The 21999-nt window shown below is 39.1% G+C and overlaps 2 protein-coding genes across 3 annotated transcripts in view; both read left to right on the forward strand.

The window, feature by feature from the left end:
* Positions 1-19410, forward strand: LOC147830761 (von Willebrand factor A domain-containing protein 5A-like). The gene is made up of 22 exons (XM_087311421.1): positions 1-220; positions 1024-1226; positions 1307-1529; positions 1612-1778; positions 4056-4170; positions 4243-4418; positions 4508-4596; positions 4788-4932; positions 5013-5092; positions 5163-5277; positions 5361-5519; positions 5592-5695; positions 6225-6442; positions 9188-9217; positions 9772-9810; positions 11704-11778; positions 11951-11986; positions 12074-12154; positions 16932-17107; positions 17180-17303; positions 17384-17486; positions 19324-19410. The coding sequence occupies exons 1-21, from the start codon at positions 178-180 to the stop codon at positions 17461-17463; spliced, it is 2478 nt and encodes an 825-aa protein (XP_087167547.1). The 5' UTR covers positions 1-177; the 3' UTR covers positions 17464-17486; positions 19324-19410.
* The window catches only part of hdac10 (histone deacetylase 10), an 18066-nt gene continuing 15228 nt past the window's right edge, over positions 19162-21999 (forward strand). The window contains exons 1-2 of one of the 2 annotated variants that reach the window (XM_087310453.1): positions 19162-19204; positions 19324-19410. In XM_087310453.1, the coding sequence (XP_087166579.1) occupies positions 19188-19204; positions 19324-19410 (104 nt within the window). In that variant the 5' untranslated portion in view covers positions 19162-19187. 2 annotated transcript variants of the gene reach the window in all.

Here is a 21999-nt window from a genome sequence, read left to right on the forward strand (position 1 = left end):
AATATTAATGAGACATTACGTCATTACGCTCCCGCGCTCTTCTGACTCATCGGTGATTCAGCGACTTTCGGAAAGCATCAGCTTCAGCACCAACAAGTACAAGAGTGTGTGTGGATGAAAAGCAGATAAAGCTGTGCTTTCACTTTCACTTTTGATCTGAACTAAACCTCGAGCGTCATGATGATGAGCTGCGGTCTTGTGACGGAGAAAAACGAGCCAGGTATGAATTCATTTATTTACTGTTACTGTTACATTGAAATAATTATTGTGTTGTACATCTTTATTTTTTACACATGATGTGTGAAAATATTTTTAGACTGAAAGGATGGTCGCGGTATTTATCAAAATGTACGTGTTTGAAAAGTCGTTTTTAACGGTCAACTAAGAAAACGCGGTTGTTGCTAAAAGGGATACAGCTGCGACCGAAAATTAATTACATTGCTTATTAAATTACGCATTAATTGTATTTTTGTTAACGTTTAGCCTGCACCCAGCCCATACCTCATATTGATGTAAAACAGTTATTATAACGAGGGATATTTTTATTATTTATTTAATTATCAATTAAATTGTATTTTAACGTGTTAGCAATCCTAATCCAATCCCTAACCGTAACGTTAATATAAAAATATGAATCATTGTAACTTACTGTACATCACCAAAATCATACAATATTGACGTATCCGGCGCCGCTGTATCCTTTTAGACTTTACCAGACAAACCTCATTTTTTTAGTTAATAATGTTGACAGTATTTGATATGTTATTTTGCTGTATTTGTGATGTTATTCTCCAGTGTTTGTGAATATGATGTCGTTTTGCTTTATTTGTAATGCTGTTTTCTGTGTTTGTTGTTAGTTATTTAGCTGAATTTATGATGTTATTCAGCTGTATTTATGATGTTATTCAGCTGTATTTGTGATGTTTTGCAGTATTTGTGGTTATTAAGCTGTATTTATGATGTTATTCAGCTGTATGTGTGATGTTTTGCAGTATTTGAGATGTTGTGCTGTATTTGTGTCAGTTCCTCTGAAGAGCATCTCAGTGGAGGTTCGGGTTCAGGACCATGTCGCCTCAGTCTCCTCCACTCTGCAGTATGTGAATGAGGAGCAGCGCCCCCTGGAGGCCTTGTTCGTCTTTCCTCTGCCTGCTGATGCTGCTGTCTGCCACTTTAGTGCCAAGATCGGAGAGCAGGAGATTGTGGCAGAGCTTCAAGACAAAGAGACAGTGAGTCCAGATATTAACTTGTAGGTTGGTGCTTTACATATATTTGTACTGTTTGGCTCAAACTAAACTGTGTGTTTCAGGCGAGGGATCAGTATGATGATGCTGTGAGTTCAGGACAGCAGGCATTTATGTTGGAAGAGAGCGCAGAGAGTCCTGATGTGTTCAAACTGAGTGTCGGGTGTCTGTTGCCGGGTCAGAACGCTGCCGTCACCATCATCTACATTACTGAGCTCGCTGTGCAGGCCGACCAATCACTGCGCTTCTGTCTGCCAGCTGTTCTCAACCCCAGATACACACCAGCAGGTACTACAGCAGCAGTGGACACACTCTTTATTAGCAGAGAGAAGTGTTTCTAACGAAGTGTGTGTGTGTGTGTGTGTGTCAGGTTCAGATGCTGGTATAGTGTCAGAGATTTCATCAGTATGTGGAGCAGTTCCCTACTCTCTGACTCTCAGTGTCCACGTGAGCTCTCCAAAGCCCATCTCCAAACTAGAGTCCAACTGCACTCTGGATCCTCTCGTGTTCCTCCGCTCTGATCACACTCAGGCTACGGTACTGTGTAGGGCTGTACAGTATATCACTTCACCATCAAGATCACAGTGTGCACATTTGCAATTTCCAGAACCATGTCTTTAACTGTTCCTTGCTGGTGTAAAGATCTCCCCGATCCTATACGGACTGCAGATCCTGGTATTGTTTATTTTTCTGTGAGCACTTAAAATAAATAAACTCTAGCTTTATTTAATTTCATTTTTATTCATGTTTCTGGGGCCAGGTCGCAGGGGCAGCAGTCTTAAGAGAGAACTCTAGACTTTCCTCTCCCCAGACACTTCCTCCAGCTCCTCCGGGGGATCCTGAGGTGTTCCTAGGCCAGCCGAGAGACATAGTCCCTCCAGTGTGTCCTGGGTCTTCCCCGAGGCCTCCTCTCGGTGAGACATACCTGGAACACCTCCCTAGGTAGGCGTCCAGGAGCTATCTGAAACAGATGCCCGAGCCACCTCAGCTGACTTCCCTCGATGTGGAGGAGCAGCGGCTCTACTCTGAGCTCCTCCCGGGTGACAAAGCTCCTCACCCTGTCTATAAGGGTGCGCCCTGCCACCCTTTCAAGGAAACTCATTTTGGCCACTTGTATCCGAGATCTTGTCCTTTTGGTCATGACCCAATGCTCATGACCGTAGGTGAGAGAAGGAACGTAGATTGACCGGTAAATCGAGAGCTTTGCCTTTCGGCTCAGCTCCTTCTTTACTACAACGGACCGGTACATCGACCGCATTACTGCTGCCGCTGCACCAATCCACCTGTCAATCTCACGTTTCATCCTTTCCTCACTCGTGACCAAAACCCCAAGATACTTGAACTCCCCTACCTGGAGGAAGGCCTTTCCTACAACCTGGAGATGGCAAACTACCCTTTTCCAGTGAAGCACCATGGCCTCTAACTTGTATGAGTAGCACTTGAAGGGAGTATATTATAGTCTTTATAACGAATCACATAATCCCTTCTTCATTTAAAGCCTCTTTAATAGAAGTGTTTGCTAAACATCTAAAGGTAAATAGTCTCATTTGAGGATGTCCAATATCAAATAGGGGTCATAGTTGACACATTTACACATGTTAAAGTGTAGTGCCAATAATGTCATGTAATGTGTGTATTATATAGTGCATTTATCTTGTATGGACACCCAAAGTGCTTCACAATCATGAGATGGGTCTCTCCACACAACCCTGGCAGCATCGATTTGAATGATGCGACAGCAGCCACAGGACAACGGCGCCAGTGCGCTCACCACACACCAGCTATAGGTGGAGAGGAGAGACGGTGATAGAGCCAATTTAGTGGATGGGGATGATTGGGAGGCTGTGATGGGTAAGGGCCAATGGAGGGAATTTGGCCAGGACTCGGGGGTTACACCCCTACTCTTTACAACAGGGGTGTCCAAACTGTCCTACATAGTTTAGCTCCAACTTCCTGCAACACACCTGCCTGGAAGCCTAGTATACCTAGAAAGAGCTCGATCAACTGGTTTAGGTGTGTTTAATTGGGGTTGGAACTAAAAAATCAGGACACAAGCCCTCCAGGACTAAGTTTAAACACCACTGCTTTACGAGGATTTCTAATAACCACTGAGAGTCAGGATCTCGGTTAAACGTCTCATCTGAATGTTGTGTGATAAAGTTTGTAGCTTTAAAATGACCTCTATTTGATAAATACAGTGTAGACAGTGCAGTTACTTTAGATTTGATCATTCAGTTTCTGTACTCGAGTACTGTTAGACTCCACAGAAAAACTAAAACTCTGATTTTTTATTTAATCCTTCATTTTCTTTTCGGCGTAGTCCCTTTATTAATCTGAGGTCGCCACAGCGGATAGAACCGCTAACTTATCCAGCATATGTTTTTACGCAGCGGATGCCCTTCCAGCTGCAACCCATTTCTGGGAAACATCCATACACACTCATACACTACGGACAATTTAGCTTACCTAATTCACCTGTACCACATGCCTTTGGACTGTGGGGAAACCGGAGCACCCGGAGGAGCTCCCTGAAGGCAGGGAGAACATGCAAACTCCACACAGAAACGCCAACTGACCCAGCCGAGGCTCGAACCAGCGACCGTTGTATTTTGTTTTGTTGTTATATTTGTCTATACTTATCTATAGTTTGTTTGTTATATTTAATGCATATACCCGGCTTTTTAAAAATCTCGATTTACTTCTCTATTCACGTTATCTGACGCTTTTATTTTCATGTTGCACAAGTGTCTTGATGTGTTTATGTGGATGTGTGAACAGTGCAGGTTTATCCTTGTGTCTTTATTATGTGTGTAGGTGAATCTGAGTCCCGGTCACATGTTTGATAGAGATGTTGAGCTGTTCCTGTACTATCAGGACACCCATCAGCCCTCTGCTGTAGTGGAGGCAGGAGTGGCCACTGCACCGTCAGGTAAGAGCTGCACAGAAATCTGGAATTATGGGGTTTTGTGATCAAATTTTCGCTCTCTTCCTGTTGATTCAGGCTCTCTAATGAAGGATCCAGTTGTCATGATAAGTTTGTACCCAGAGTTCCCAGAGGAAATGATGTCATCACTGAAAAATCAAGGCGAGTTTGTTTTTGTGATGGACAGATCAGGCAGTATGGACTGCATGATGCATCGTGGAATAGGAGCACAGAAATGTATTGAAAGTGCAAAGGTGAGATTTAAAGATTAGTATTCCCTTTTGTTTCTGTTGGCGTTCATTTAGACAGAGACACTGAAATTTCTGTTCACGTCTCTCTGCAGGACACTCTGCTCTTACTGTTGAAGAGTCTGCCCATGGGATGCTACTTCAACATCTATGGATTTGGCTCTCGTTTTGAGTCTTTCTTCACGTCAGTATCTAGATCTTTATAGTATCCATATCTGCATTGTTCTATGTGTGTTTTGTTTTTGTTGTCAAAACCCCCTGAACTTTTGCATTTAGCTCCTCCTTCATGTACCGTGTCAATATCTTTTATAGATATTCAGATTTTCTCTTTTGAAAAGTGTCAGCGATGCCGAGGAGATCTTTCTGTCTTTGCAGTAAAAGTGTCGAGTACAACCAGGACAAAATGGATCAGGCTCTTAAAAAAGTAAAGGAAATGCGAGCAGACATGGGCGGCACAGAGATTTTACAGCCTCTAGCACACATCTACAGTCAGCCCTGCATCCCTGAACACCCCAGACAGGTTCAGCACCTCAACTACTCATTGATATTGGTGTAAAAGTATAAACATGACTTGTGAATCTGATGTTTTTCTGTCTTCAGCTGTTCATCTTCACTGATGGAGAAGTAGAAAACACTAAAGAGGTGCTGGATCTGGTGAAAAGTCATGCTCACTCTCACAGGTAAAGTTCTGCTGGGTTTGATCATTCAGATCTTCATGGCTAACAGTAACAGTGTTTCTTGTGTCTCCAGGTGTTTCTCATTCGGGATTGGTGAAGGTGCGAGTACCGCCCTCATCACAGGATTGGCCAGAGAAGGATCAGGTCATGCTCAGTTCATCACAGGCAGCGAGCGCATGCAGCCCAAAGTAAAGCTCTCCACTGGACTTCACAGACACTGATGATTCCTAGTCACATGACTCAATGTCTCTTTCTCGTCCAACTGTATCAGGTGATGGAGTCCCTCAGGTTTGCTCTTCACCCCGCTGTGTCGAATATCTCTGTGGATTGGACACTTCCAGAGCGTGTTACTGCTGAAACAGTTTCTCCACCCATTGATGTGCTCTTCCAGGGTCAAAGGACTCTCATTTATGCCCAACTTAAAGGAAAGGTGAGAGGATTTAATGTGTTTCTTTTAAGTAAACTAGTGACTCTTAGAACTTAGCTAATTCTTCTCTAACAGAGTTCAGGCGGCTCTGAGGGATCAGTGACAGTCAAATACAGTCTTAAAGATCAACAAGTGACAAACCAGCTGCACTTCTGCATCAAACCAACTGAGGAAACAGGGTAAAACACACAAACACACATGTAAACACTAACAACAAAAGTCAATTTCTCATCTCCCTAACCAAGTACTTTGTGAATTAATTCAAGTAACTCAATTTATTTGGTTTATTTAAAGATAAAATAGACAAACACTTTCTTTTACTTCAGTAGCAGAATTAACCAACAACTCATCCAGCATATTTACACAGCGGATGTCCTTCCAGCTGCAACCCAGTGCTGAGAAACACCCATACACTCTCACGTTCACACTTCACCTATAGCGCATGTGTTTGGAAACCGGAGCACCCGGCGGAAACCCACGCCAACACTTGGAGAACATGCAAACTCCACACAAAAATGCCAACTGACCCAGCCAAGATGCTAACTAGCGACTTTCTTGCTGTGAGGCGAGAGCACTACCCACTGTGCCACCGTGCCGCCCCTACTGTTAATCGGATTTTATTCTTTTTTTTTTTGTAGCAGATGACATATTTGAGCTAGGCATAGTAACATTCTAAGTGTTTTATAGTTTTTCCCACTTTTTCCGCAGGTTGGTCATCCATCAGCTGGCGGCTCGAACCCTGATCCATTCTCTGGAGCAGAAAGAGAGGTCATGTGATGGAGATTTTGAAGGTATCAGGAACAGTATAGTGGAGCTCAGTGTTCAGGCAGGAGTGAGCAGTGTTCATACAGCCTTCATTGGCATTAATAAAGACACCAAACAGACTGTGAAAGGACCCCTGCAGCAGAGAAGAGTGCCGACATGCGGTTAGTGCTCTGCTTGTGTTTGCATGAATGACATTTTACTGATATGTTTATTTTTGATAGATTTTTAGTTTTTAACTGCGACAGAGTTCTTTCTGGTTTTTAAAAGCGGACAGCGCTCTAGGTTAGTTTTTAACAGCAGACGATGCTCTAGGCTAACAGCAGACAGCTCTCTAGACTAGTTTTTAACAGCAGACAGTGCTTTAGTCTAGTTTTTAATAGCAGACAGTGCTTTAGGCTAGTTTTTAACAGCAGACAGTGCTTTAGGCTAGTTTTTAACAGCAGACGGCGCTCTAGGCTAGTTTTTAACAGCAGACAGTGCTCTAGACTAGTTTTTAGCAACAGACGGTACTCTAGGCTAATAACAGATGGCGCTCTAGGCTAGTTTTGAACAGCAGATGATGCTCTAGACTAGTTTTTAAAAGCAGATGGTGCTTTAGACCAGGGGTTCCCAAACTTTTCAGCACGCCACCCCTAAAATAACAATACCAGTGACTCGCGACCCCCAATATCCTCTGAGGTGGTTATAAATACAGAAAACTTGCATGCAATGGCGCACACACACACACACCAATAGACCAAACTCTATTCTTCGTTTAATTTTTTTTTTTGTATGTGAGTGCTGTAAATGGGCCAGAAAGTTTAACCTGGTGTTATAAAATCAATCTGCTGCATCTGACGCTATTGTCTTTAATATAATGTAATTACCCCAGGGGTCGCAATCCAATAGAACTAGTAAATAAGCTACTATAGTAACTATAAACGACTGTATTTTTCTCTTCAGTTGGTTATGGATAAAATATGGTAAGTCTTATGGCCTAATAATAATAAGTAGATTTTTGGAAATCACCAGGCGACCCCCCTTCATTGTTCTGCGACCCCTCAAGGGGTCCCGACCCCCACTTTGAGAACCACTGCTTTAGACTAGTTTTTAACAACAGACAGCACTCTAGGCTAACAGCAAATAATGCTTTAGGCTAGTTTTTAACATCAGACAGCACTCTAAGCTAGTTTTTAACTGCAGACAACACTGTAGGCTAGTTTTTAACTGCACACAGTGTTCTAGGCTAGTTTTTAACAAAAGACGGCACTCTAGGCTAGTTTTTAACAGCAGACAGTGCTCTAAGCAAGTTTTTAACAGCAGACTGCACTCTAGACTAGTTTTTAAAAGCAGATGGCGCTACTGGACTAGTTTTTAACAATAGACAGCTCTCTTGGCTAGTTTTTAACAGCAGACAGCGCTCTAGACTATTTTTTAGCAAAAGACGGCACTCTAAGCTAACAGCTGATGATGCTCTAGGCTAGTTCTTAACAGCAGACAGCGCTTTAGGCTAGTTTTTAACAACAGACCGCACTCTAGGCTAGTTTTTAACAGCAGACAGCGCTTTAGGCTAGTTTTTAACAGCAGACGGCGCTCTAGGCTAGTTTTTAACAGCAGACAGCGCTTTAGGCTAGTTTTTAACAGCAGACGGTGCTCTAGGCTAGTTTTTTTCAACAGCAGACAGCGCTCTAGACTAGTTTTTAGCAACAGACAATACTCTAGACTAACAGCAGACGGCGTTCTAGACTAGTTTTTAACAAAAGACGGCACTCTAGGCTAACAACTGATGATGCTCTAGGCTAGTTTTTAACAGCAGACAGCGCTTAAGGCTAGTTTTTAACAACAGACAGCACTCTAGGCTAGTTTTTAACAGCAGACAACACTCTAGGCTAGTTTTTAACAGCAGACAACACTCTAGGCTAGTTTTTAACAGCAGACAACACTCTAGGCTAGTTTTTAACAGCAGACGGCGCTCTAGGCTAGTTTTTAACAGCAGACGGCGCTCTAGGCTAGTTTTTAACAGCAGACAGCGCTCTAGACTAGTTTTTAGCAACAGACAATACTTTAGGCTAACAGCAGACGGCGTTCTAGACTAGTTTTTAACAAAAGACGGCACTCTAGGCTAACAACTGATGATGCTCTAGGCTAGTTTTTAACAGCAGATAGTGCTTTAGGCTAGTTTTTAACAGCAGACAGTGCTCTAGGCTAGTTTTTAACAGCAGACAGCGCTTTAGGCTAGTTTTTAACAGCAGACGGCGCTCTAGGCTAGTTTTTAACAGCAGACAGCGCTTTAGGCTAGTTTTTAACAGCAGACAACACTCTAGGCTAGTTTTTAACAGCAGACAACACTCTAGGCTAGTTTTTAACAGCAGACGGCGCTCTAGGCTAGTTTTTAACAGCAGACGGCGCTCTAGGCTAGTTTTTAACAGCAGACAGCGCTCTAGACTAGTTTTTAGCAACAGACAATACTTTAGGCTAACAGCAGACGGCGTTCTAGACTAGTTTTTAACAAAAGACGGCACTCTAGGCTAACAACTGATGATGCTCTAGGCTAGTTTTTAACAGCAGATAGTGCTTTAGGCTAGGTTTTAACAGCAGACAGTGCTCTAGGCTAGTTTTTAACAGCAGACAGCGCTCTAGACTAGTTTTTAACAGCAGATGGCGCTCCTCAACCTTTCCTAATTGATTTAATGATTATTTTGGGTTCAATTGGTATGAAGAATTGTAGGCAAGCAGAGTGTGGCTGTTTGTAAAACATATAGCACCATCTACTGTCAACAACTAAACTCAGAATTGATTTAGAAGAGAATTGCGATGCATTCAGAAAAATCGGTATCAGTTCTTGATTTGCAGTGCATGGTTTTAACTTTCCAAACCTACTTATGATGTGTTCATATAATTCAGAGGTGAAATTAAATCTTTTTCAGGTTTGCAAGTATCAAGTGTGCAGATACAAGGTAAAAAAAACAATGGGTCTTGTTATTTGTTATCTGTTATTATAGCATAAGCAGATCAACACAGCTAGACATTTGCCATTAACCAGAATATAACCTATAAACCTTTGTCAGTGTATTTGTGTGAATGTGAGCTTGCCTAATGTGAATATGAACAGCTTTTTCTGTTATTCCACTGTATGACGCCAACCAGATTTCACCAAGTAGGACATGTTCCTGGATTAACATCAATGTTGATCCTGGAGCAACATTCCAATCAGCCAATCAGAATTAAGGGATACGTGTACCATTTATGTTAAGTTTAGGCCTACGGTTAGGTTTATGCACTTCTACATGATTGTTATTCAACTATTATTCCCCTATGATTATGGGAATAGTTTACAGTTTTGGTTGGGTTTAGGGGTAGGGAATAAGTATGGATTAAATTTTCCAACAGGAATAATGTTCCAGGTTTAACATAAATGCTAATCCAGGATGGCATCGTACTTGGCAAAATGATGACGTGCAAGATGTTTACATTCAAAGTGTTCACTTCATAAACTACAAATGTTTTTCAGATTTGATTGAGGGAGGTTACATGGTGGCTCCAGAATGTAGTAAGACAAACAGTTGAATCTAAGTGCTCTGTGTAATTTGCATTATTCTTGCATCTCTTTAATGCAATCTTCTTGCTCAAATACTTAATTTTGCATTTGCTGTGATAATTGACCCTTCACTAAGCCCCGCCCTCCTTAGTTACTGTTGCTACGCCTGTCAAGCTTTTTCACCTGGCACAGCTTTTACAATGTGTATGCGCCGGTGTCAGACATTTACTGGGATATAATTAGTCATTTTTGGCGAACAGGTGAGATATCTGAGAAAGCCAGACAAAAAACCCTGCTGAAAAATCCAGCTTAAACCAGCCTAGGCTGGTTGGCTGGTTTCAGCTGGTTGACCAGGCTGGTTTTAGAGGGGTTTTGGCCATTTCCAGGCTGGTTTCCAGCCATTTCCAGCCTGGTCTTAGCTGGTCAGGCTGGAAAATGACCAGCCAAATCCAGCTAAAACCAGCTTGACCAGCCTGGTTTAAGCTGGATATAGCTGGTTTTGGCTGGACTCCCACTTGGCTAGGCTGGTCAAGCTGGTTGTAGCTGGTCATCTTCCAGCCTAACCAGCTAAAACCAGGCTGGAAATGGCTGGAAACCAGCCTGGAAGTGGCCAAAACCCCTCTAAAACCAGTCTGGTCGACCAGCTAAAACCAGCCAACCAGCCAACCAGCCTAGGCTGGTTTAAGCTGGATTTTTCAGCAGGGAAGGACTGCAGTATGAATTACAGGGGTATATTCACGACATAATATGCAACCGATTAGAGAATAATTCAATCAAGATTGAAGCTAGCTTAGCCTAGCCGCTAACCATACAACAGCTTAGCTCATGCTCAGCAGGAGAGGTGAAATATAAAAATAATCTAATAATAACAAAATAAACCATTATTTCTCTATTTTTAGCCAAAAAGCCTGATAGATTAAATGTTGTGCAATGACATATAGCGTTACCAACCGACAAGGAAACACGCATGGACAGGGCTTTTACATTCATTCATAGAAAGAACAGCCAAAAAGGGGAAACTAATGGATTTGTGCTAAATATTAGCATCATTGACCCATAACAATGTACAGTAAGTTACCTATAACTGTCAGTATGTTTGTATCCTCTTTATAATGAATAAAAAACAGCTGCTGGTAAAGTATATTGATCCCAAGTGCTCGGTGTGTGATTATATCTGTGTTTTGTTCTGTTGATTTGTAATTTCAAATCTTCATAGCTTGAAATAGATGGAAATATGAAGTTCAGTAAGCAACAGATTAGCAGATTTGTATTTTCCGGGGTCACTAACTCATGTCATTATGACCTATTCGCTATTAGTATGACTAAGTTACTATGGCAGAAGCTTAAACAGAGCATTGCTCATAATATCAAGTGAAAAAAAAAGAAAAAGACAGCTGGTAAACAGACATAACCTGCTTTGTATTTTTGTAGGAAACACAGTTTAGATCTGTTCAGGGTAAGAGGTGTGTGAGTGATTGCTGTCGTCTATCACTGAATGTGTCAGGAATATCAAAACAAAACCAACTTAACTCCGCTCCCTTAGCGCCTCTCACAGAGCTTGCATTTCTCCTCTTGGGTTTTTGGTTTTGAAAAGGGAAAAAATTCCACCACCCTGTCCAAACTTTTAGGATAGCGGGTGTCAGATTTGCACAGTCCATATGCACAACGCTTTGGCCTGTTTCCCTCGCTCGAAAGCGAAACAGAGCTCCTGCGCGTAGCTACGGTTGCTAAGCCACGATTGGTGGGTGGCGGTTTTTGGGTGTGGCTTAGCGAAGAGTCAATTGTGGTGAATTACCAGAGATAAACTGATAGAACAAGTCATAATTTAGACTTTATAAACAAATAATATTAGAAAATACAATATAATTTTGTGTGTAATATTTTTTTCTGCTTTTGTTTTGGAAGTACAAGAAATGTCATATCACCTCGCTCCCAGATCTCAGAACTGGTTTGAACGTCTGATTTTCAGACACCATAAACGTGAGTCAGCTAGATGGAGAATTCATTACATTTAACACTGAATGCCTAAAAATTATTTTAAAACACATTTTAGAGATCGTGAAGGAAAAGCAAGCCTAGAAGCCATATAAATGAGCTGCCTGTTGCTGTAGTAATCTTTGTTTTATAAAGAGTATTTCTCTTTTTTTTTCAGCTACTGCACCTGAGCAGAAGATTGGATTTATGACAAGTAACACAATGAATACACAGCGTCACTTAATGTGGAGCACAAATACAGTGTTGCCTCTCGAGTAATGATTATAATTGTTCTTTGCAGAAGTTCAGAATTTCTTCAGTCGTGATGTTAAGACTGCAACTGTCCAATGTGGAGAGACAAACTCTCAAAGCCAGAATTACGGTACACGCACACATACACCTACATAAACTGTACACCAGGGGTGCTCAGTCCTGTTCCTGGAGATCTACCTTCCTGTAGATTTCAGTTGCTGCCCATATCAAACACACCTGCCTGTAATTATCATGTGGTGTCAGGTCCTAATTAATTGGTTCAGGTGAGTTTGATATGGGTAGCAACTGAAATCTGCAGAAAGGTGGCTCTCCAGGAACAGGATTGAGCACCCCTACTGTACACAAATACATCTGTTTGGTTATCATGTTTTATGGGCTCTTCCCATTTTTATACTGTACAGACTTTTTTGTGACCGTTTCACCCAACTCTACCCCTAAACTCAACCCTTACAGGAAACATTCTGAAGTTTAGGCACCGGTGTCCTCCTTGGTGACGAGTGTTATTGTAGAATGCTTTCTGTTTAAGTGCTTGAACAACTAGCTTGTCGAGTTAAAAGCAGTCAAAAGTACTTTAGAGACTGCACTTAGACTTAATTTCACAGCAAAGTAAAGCGATGTCTGTATTTCCACTTGAAGAAGCAAGCACTCTCGTCACCAACCATTGTTAATTTGCTGGCGTTCTCCAGCAATTTAAAGGGCCATGAAACCCCCTCGTTTCAGCAGGGTGTTTTCACACCTCTACTTTGGAAAAAGTCAGAAAAGTGGGCGTGTCCAGCTCTGTTTAGGGGGGAGTGTCGGAGGAACTAAAGTGGGAGGGTGTGGGAGTGTCTATTTGGGCACGCGCGAGTTTCAGAGTCAAAATACACACCCACAGGAGAAAGTGATGGTGTTTAACCTACATGGACATCTGTAGTCGAATTATTTGCCAAATTATTAAATGTTGGACTTTAACTGCAGTTTGGCTCTTTCATTCAGGAATTCATTCATGCCCCTCACAACAAACAAGATTTTTGATTCGAGGAGCTGCTCTAAGCGTGTATTTTTCATGCAATGTTTGATACCGCACGGCGAATGAGAGAAAAAAAACCTCTGCATTTCCCGGAAACTTAGATGCACACGGCAGGTAGCGTCAGGAAGCCGCGTGTGTTATTCCGGTCACTAAATGCGGTAAAAACCCTACACGAGGTTAAAGTTTGGTTGTGATGCTAACGTGTTTACACTCGGTGACTCGGTGCAATAGTTAACTTAGTTTGATACGAGCAAACTGAATAAACAAAGAGCAGTGGTCGCTCACTTACCAAATCTGTAGAGACAGGACAATCACCAGTAACTAGAGCCGCGTCATTATGAAGAGGAGACTACAAGCGAATCCAGATCTCAGCGTTTGGAGATGAGAACAGCTCTCAGGTAAACAATAAACCTCCTTAGACACGTAAGTTATTGTTGTCGAGCGTTGCATACACTGTTAATCCACACGTGATGCTAGCTGCGCTCTCACAGAGAGAAAATGAAAACAAAACTTAACTGCAGCAAACTATAAAAGCAACACTTCACGCTTGTTTTGCCAACACAACGTGGCGTCTCTGTCATGAAAACACTGTGACACTAATGAATATTAATGAAGTTGCACAATAGAGCGCGCTGATTGGTTTGAACTAAGCCTTACTCACGCATTAATGCATCACACTGTAAGACGTAATAAGACACACTCTGGCACAGACGTCCAGTCTGCACGCTGGAATACTCGCTATTATGTCATGACCGTGACGCAGCTTCAAAAATTCGTTTCAAACCGGAAGTACGAATTTGCTTGAAATAACGCAAAAACAACCAATTTACACTTTTTAATGAAATATAGGTGTCCTAATAGTGTTTTTAGCAGTGTGGGACACATATATGACTGTCAACAGCTCAAATAATGTGTTTTGGTGTTTCGTGACCCTTTAAAGGCGCGTGCTTATTAACGGTCTTTGCAGCAGAAAACGTGTTTTAAAAAAACTCTTTTTCTTCTAAAAACTATACTTGTAATGCAAGTAAGGCACTCAGATTGACTTTAGTAACTGTGATCAAATGCCACAAATTTAAAATGTAATTCGAAGTTTTGTTACAACCCAGATAGCATACGAATGTGGGCCACTTCAGGCAGTTATGCGGCACTGTGGTATTCCTCTGACCCAGACAAAATGAATTCATTGAAATGAATACTACAGTGCCGCATAACTGCCTAAAGTGGCCCACATGCTATCTGGGTTGTAACAACACTTGTTCTCACTTCGGTTGCACCACTTGTTTTTGGGCAAACCGAAGTAAGTAGCTCATAAGCTCTCCGTAAAGTCACAAATAGTCGCATTGAATGACGTAATATCCAATAAAAAGCATTTAAATAGTTAAACTGCTTTAAAATCCCGCAACTAATGCATCTACATAAAACTGTTCTATGATAATGAAATGGCAAATGATAGTTTTATAGTACATTACATTACAGTCAGTCAGTAGGCTTTAATAGATGACGCATATACCTATACACATGAAATTATCAAAACATTAAACTTGATTTTGATCTTGATATAGACCTTTTTCATGGCTGCTGCATGGAGGGCGCCATAGCGACCAGCGTCTTCCGGTAGAATGCTAAAAACTTCCGTTTACAGCGTTTACAACTGGTAATTTGCGCCAAGGAGCTTAGAATGACCAAGAGGCGACACTCTGGTGTAATTTGGAAAACAGCCACTAGAGGGCGCGGCGGCCATTTTGGAATGAAAACTCCAATAGAACAACAGCATATTATAAGTCTGTAAAATAAACTATTAAAAGTGCTGATGTTCGTGATAATAAGTGTTGTATTGGCGTCTTTCAGGTTGTATCTCAACTTTAATGCGCTTTTTGAATAAATAAATAAAAAACAAAGCAGCTGCTTGCCATCGCGTAAGTAATGAGATCCAATGGACGGCCGATCACTTTCACTTCAAAATGGCGGAATCTGGGGCTGTTGCTGGGCGCTGCTGTTGCAACGGAACGTTCTATTGAGTGTCGCCTCTTGGTCATTCTAAGCTCTTTGTTTGCACTCCGAAAATGGGTTTCAATAGCGTTTTTAATATATTACAGAGTGTTTTTGTGACACACAACTTAGAAATGTGTCTGTTAAAGCCGTTTTAATCTGTCAGATGTGGTTCAAGCCTGTTAGTAATACGAGAAAAACGTTCTCCTAGTTCACGTGTCTGCCGTCAGAAATACAGTGTGTGTGTGTGTTCCCGGCCTGTCAGCTGTTAGCTCAGCAGCTCTTCAATACACACACACACACACACACACACACACACACACACACACACATGCAATACTTTGCTGCATTATAGAGCAAACCGGATTATTAGCATGAAACTTAACAGATATGTAAGTCATGCAATTTACAAAAATGACCAATAAAAGTCTGTCTGGCTGATTTGCTGTTCATTCTAATCGCGAGCTGTTTATGTTTCATTTCATGTGTTGTTTTACCACGGTTTGTGTTTTTCTGTCATTTCGAAATGACACTAGCCTATATTTTCACGTTGTCACAGTTATTAAATCAGTGTGTCAGTGGCACAGTACAGGCTACGTGTGTGTGTCAAACATTTTGGTGAACTACATTTGTTTGGTCTGGTTATATATTTGAAATAAAGAGAAAATGTTGACTTTAGCGATGACGAGGCTTCATTTAAACTGCAGAAGATGCCGTCTGACAACGAGGGAAAAACGCCACACAGCAGCTGTTTTCCATCCTATTAGATCGCATTTTTAAATGATCAGTCCAGGAGATGGTGCTGATGGACAACAGTATTAGTTCAAAGAGGATAAAAGCTGGTAAAATAAATTAAAACTATCGTTTCAAAGCTGTCCAAATATGACTGTTTACATGCATCAGCTGCCGACCGGAAGTTCTTAGCATTCTCCTTGCGCATACACGCAAAGCATAATAGGTAATTTTGCGTTCCAAGAAAAAGGTCTATATTCTACACATAAAAGAAAAAAAAAACAGGGAAGAACTCAATCGTGAAAAAATTCTCCTTTTTAACTGGTGGATATGTAACCCCGCCGGTCCTACTGAGGTTTACCTGCACAGCACCTACTAGCTGGCCTCCGTTACACTCACCCCCCCTAAACTTCACTCACATCCGGGTCACGGCACCAATGTAACCCCACCGGTCCAACACCACCAAACCCGCTCCGAGCTGGTATCGAACCGGCGACCTTCCGTATAGGAGTCGTTTGCTCTAACAAGGAGGCTAAAGACCATAGCCTCAAGTGGCTGTCGCTAGAGCACGCTAGAGGTCAGAGGAGTGAGGTTTACCTGCACAGCACCTACTAGCTGGCCTCCGTTACAGATACAATAAATACAAAACGCTGAAGTAAAATTAAATTCACAATCCGAAAAATGTTAAGATTTGGGAGGAAAATAAGACTGTCAGTAGAAGGAGATCATTCTTCATTATTATCGTGAGCTCTTCAATATAAACGAATCTCGCCTTCATCTATTTTCTACCATTATACAAGAGGGGAGGCTGCCATAAATATTTAGTTGGAACGTGGCATTATGTTTAAATTCAGTGGTGCAACACAAAAATATTCAGTATTGTGTAAGTTGTAATGTAGTGTCCCTTTAAGTCACAACTAGGCTACATTTTAACTTACACACATTTGGTCCCCACAATGTTACAAATACAAGGCACATCCACTCACACACACAGCATGAGATGGCCACAATGGTAATATGTCAAAACTACTGGATAATTCAAGTGAGAAAAAGCTTGTAATAAAAAAAAGTACGCATCCAATGTGCACAGGGTTAGAAACTGCATCATTCTTGTGCATCATAAACACATTTTACACTCCGCATCTATCTATTTTAGTGGGTGAAATGCCTGTGCTATCAAGTCCTGATCCAGCTGCTCCTGAGCTTCAGCAGGACCTGTTACTCCCGCTGGTTTCCCTCCAGAAGACCTCGGGCTGCTGGGAACTGGACGCTGCATTGGCTGCTGTCTTTGGGAAGACGAAGGATGAGTTGACCAATCAGAAACCAGCACAGGTGAGACATGTGACAAAACAACTGTAATGCAGTGCTGGTGGTGTCCAGCTTCAGATGATGGTTTGTGCACAGGTGGATGGGTCAGTGTGGGCCACTCTCCTGGCTCTGATCTGGTTGTACGGCTGGAGAAAAGGGCAGCAGGTGGAGTGGCAGTTTGTGGCCCAGAAGGCAGCGGCATGGATCGCCTCTCAGAAAGGTCAGATCTCTATTCTAGAGCACATTCATTCAGAGATGATGAAGAGAATCATGTTAAAATAACGTGTGTGTGTGTTTCAGTGGGCGATCTGTCTCAGTGTGTGTGTCTGGGTAATGTCCTTTTTGGATGTGAGGTCACCAAAGACACTCTGGGGATCTGAAGACATCACTGTTTCTGCATACGGTGCCATATGAATGCCAAATATACACATATTCTACTAATATATATATATATATATATATATATATATATATATATATATATATATATATATATATATATACAGTTCTTAGCATAATTGAGTACACCCCATTTTAAAAAATGAATATTTCTATATATTCTCTATGAATATAAGCTATGTATTTTAGTGCATTTGAATAAAATAGATTTATAAAAAAATATATATATATATTAGAATATATATATATATAATATATATATTAGAAATTGAAAGATAACACAATTAAATTCAAGAAAAAATATTACAAAAAAAACCTATAAAATTAAATTTTTCGCTTCTCTTGATTTTTTCCTCCTTTTTAAATTTGTATTTAATATTTTTCTATGACACATACATTTGGCTGTACTAGTTCTTGGACCGTTATTTTTAGTTATTTTGTTAGATCCCTAATCTAATGTTTATGCTCAAATCTAATAGTGTATAGCTTCCTAATAAAAATCTTAATTTAAAAGAGAGATTTGTGAGGGGTGTGCTTATAAATGCTGAGCGCTGTATATATAGTTTGTAAATGCTATTAACAAGCGTGCCCTACAGCTTTCCTTAATTTTTTCTAACCCCCAACTGTAAAACTAATATTTGGGTCAAAGCCAAAGAGTTTGCTAATGAAAATGTATATGAAGCAATTACATTAATTACTTTATAAATCACCATATGTAAATCTGTATATGTGTACATCCCATCTGTCTGTGTCTGTTTGTCTGTCTGTGTTTGTCTGTCTATCTGTCTGTCTGTCTGTCTGTCTGTCTTATGTTCAAAACATTTATAGGCAATTAATTAATAAATTGATAAATGTCTGTCTGTCTTTCTGTCTGTCTAACTTTATTAAAACTTTTGGAAAATTATTTCTAAGCTTGTCTTTATTATTTACTAGTCCAACCCTCTAAGAGTGTTTTTATTTTATTTTATATTATTTATATGGCAACAAAAGACTGTCTTTTAAATACTGTATTAAATAATAATAATAAATCTTGCTATTAAACTTAATTTAGGTTATATTAAAAAATATGTGATATACAAATTTTATTAACTTAATTTGTGCTTTAAAATAATAATAATAACAAATTTAAATTTTTGGGCTCTACCAAAAGGTATGTTGTGCAGAAACGTTTCGACTAACTTCAAGAAGAGGTTCTTTATTGTTTTTTGTGGGTATTTAATCACCATGTTTAACGGGATAGATAGTTCACCCCAAACTGAAAATCTGTTATTATTCACTCATCATTTACTTGTTTTGGAAGTCAATGGTTACCAATATTTTTCAAAATAACGTTTTCTGTATTTTGAAACTCATGAAGCTTTGGAACCACTTGAGTAAATAAATAATGAGTAAATGTTAATTATGGGTAAACTCGCCTTTTAATTATAACATTAGCCCGTCTCTTAGATTATTTTTAAGGGATGTAAACAATAATAACAATGGTCCCTAACGTATTTCCTGTTTTACATTTTTAATTTCCATAGCAATCCAAAATCAAAAAAGGTCCACGTATTGATAAATAATGTTATGAGAGCTGTTTTAACGTTAAGGTTTGGTTGAGTTGGCTTGTAACAGTTATAAAGTAGTTCTACAGCAAGCAGGAAATGTTCATAGGCCAGTGACATCGCCATGTTGAAACCATCGAATCCTCCGCTAGTGGGCAGTAATGCAGAAGCTTACCATGTTTGTTATCAAGCGAAGAAAAAGAACCAAAAAAAAAAACACGACACTTTTGAACCAGCTTCTTTCGCTTCAGTGACTAAATATATTTTACAGGTATTGCTTTGTTGTTTATTTCATAGGCGTCAAACAAAGAGTGTTAAAATGGCATCAGGAAGCGCGCTGATCTTTGACGAGGAGATGAGCCGTTATAAACTCCTCTGGACAGAGTAAGTCAATCATTTACAAAAGTCTCGTGATAAAATATGAATGATTTAGATATAATATTATGACGATATACTTCACAATGTGCAAAAATACATGGTAAATGAATAAGGTGACTTTTTGTATGATTTTATGTGTATAAAAGTAAAATAAAAACAAACTTTTGATAACGTTATGAACTTTGATATGCATGTTATGTATATTTCCTAACGCAATTGAGTTAAATGGGAATATCTGAAAAGTTTTATAGTGTTTTAGTTTCATATATTTCAATTAAATGTCATTATCAGATTTCATAAGTTTTGTAATGATTGATTTCTGATACTAAAGGTGTAGTTTGTAATTCTCTCTTAGATAATAATTAAATAGAAAGATTGTTGATGTCTGCAGTGTGTATATTCAATGATAAAATCAAAACTGTTTATTTTAAAAATATATATTGTTTTTATTGGTAACTAAAACAAGGACAATAATTTTAACCAGAACCTATTTAATTGTATTACTAAGTAATATTTATTTATAAATACATTTAATTATGTGTTGTTAGTTGTACTGTGTATTACCTACACACCATTTTGAGGGATGTAAACAATAACAATGGTCCTAATTTGTTTCCTGTATTACATTTTTAATTTCCATAGCTTCCAAGAATCCAAAAAGGTCCACATATTGATAAATAATGTTATGACTGCTGTTTTAACGTCAAGAGATGCTTAAATTGCCTCTTGTTACAGTTATGAAATAGTTTGACAGCAAGCAAGAAATGTTCATCGGCCAATAACATCACCACATTGAAATGGTCTATATCAGGGATGTCAAACTCAATTCCTGTAGGGACTCTATCCAACTCTATTAAACTCACCTGATCAAACTAATTGAGTTCTTCAGGCTTGTTTGAAACCTACAGGTAATTGTGTTGGAGCAGGGTTGGAACTAAACTGTGCAAGGCTGCGGCCTTCCAGGAATTGAGTTTGACATCCCTGGTCTATATGTATTATCGTATATATTAACTTATAAATGTTCTTAATTGAATAATACATTCAATTATTATTAGTTTATTTTCACTATTTCTTATGTAATGCCATTTGAGGTTAATACTTTTAAATTAATTATAATTTATAATAATACACATTAATAAAATTAACAATTAACACTAATAGTTCTGAATTTTTGATGTTCTTAACAATAATGTTTGATTAAAAGGAAAAATATTACATTTTCAACCTCTTTCATGCATTATTAATACGGTAAATAGTACTAATAATATGAATAATTTACAATGAATAGTATTAAACTATAATATTCAGTTTTAATAATGTATTAAATGTTGTATAAAAATGTAATATTTTGTATTTATTCAAACATATTACTGTTATTAGTGTTGTTGTTGCTATTCGGTGCTTCAGTGTTAATAATTGCCCTTTCAAGTCAATGATAAAACTGTAAATATTTGACTATATTTGCATAATTTAGTTGCTTTATTGATTTATAGACAGTCAGCAGATATACTTTTGGAATGCCCTGTTATTAATGTAATCAGACATTACGTTATGGCATTGTTTTGTTTTCTTTTATCAGGGGATACTTCAGAGGAAATATTTTTAAATGTGAATCCTTCAAAAAAATGCCTAAAAAGTAAACCTTAATAAACTGTTTTAGATTTTTTTATCTTGTATATTATTTATTGCTTATGATGTCTTTTTATTGTTATATTTATTGTCGTTTTATTGTTTTATATTATATAAAAAAAGCTTTTGCCATGAAACAGCCAGAGACGCTGATATGGCAATAATTTAAAAACTCTCTCTTTCTCTTAGTAAGCAGATATTTGACTACAAATAACATATCAAGTGCTTTGCATATTTTTATTCTGTCAAAATCGTTTTTAATGCATAAAAATAAACACTATGAGCCCTATCATACACCCGGCGCAATGCTGCGCAAGGCGCAACGCAATAGTTGTTTGCTAGTTTCAGCTTTGCGCAAGAGTCGTTTTGACGTTTTGTGCCACGCTGTTTAAATAGCAAATGCATTTGCGTTCAAATGTGCGCGTTCTGATCTAAAAAGGGAGGCGTGTTGAGGCGCATGACTGGCGCATTGCTATTTTGAGAAACTATAATGAATTTTTCAATGGACCAAAACAAAGCCAGCCAGTCTAATGTCCAGTGCAGAGCGCGTTAGTTATAGCTTACACACTGCTTAATACACACAAGATGTAGAGCAATACGCAAATATCTTTAGAGATGAAAAAGAATTAAAATATTAAGGATATAAATATAAAGGATTAAAATATTACAAACATATTATTTTCTAGCCTACATAAATATAAAAACCATACTTTCATGCCTTTTCATCTCGGGGGGCTTTTTAGTTTGTCCGTGACAATTTGCTTTGTATAATGCTATTATTATTAGCAGTATTATTTATTATATGCATATTTATATTTGTTTTATTAAAACAAGCTTAGATTTGTATCAGGATATAACTCCGTTTTTTGAGCACTCTTCGTTATTATTGTTCATTTATTCGTTTGCTGGAAATTAGAACTGAATTTAGAAATAGTTTTGAAGCAAATCTTTGAGCTTAACAAGCAA

The sequence above is a fragment of the Danio rerio genome, chromosome 25 (genome assembly GCF_052040795.2).
Source record: "Danio rerio strain M-AB ecotype USA chromosome 25, GRCz13ab, whole genome shotgun sequence".
NCBI lineage: Eukaryota > Metazoa > Chordata > Actinopteri > Cypriniformes > Danionidae > Danio > Danio rerio.

Coding starts and splice junctions, on each gene's coding strand:
- LOC147830761 (XM_087311421.1), top strand. CDS start 178: ATGATGATGAGCTGCGGTCTTGTGACGGAGAAAAACGAGCCAG. Junction 1,530..1,611: donor CCCCAGATACACACCAGCAG/GTACTACAGCAG, acceptor TGTGTGTGTCAG/GTTCAGATGCTGGTATAGTG. Junction 1,779..4,055: donor CTGATCACACTCAGGCTACG/GTACTGTGTAGG, acceptor TTATGTGTGTAG/GTGAATCTGAGTCCCGGTCA.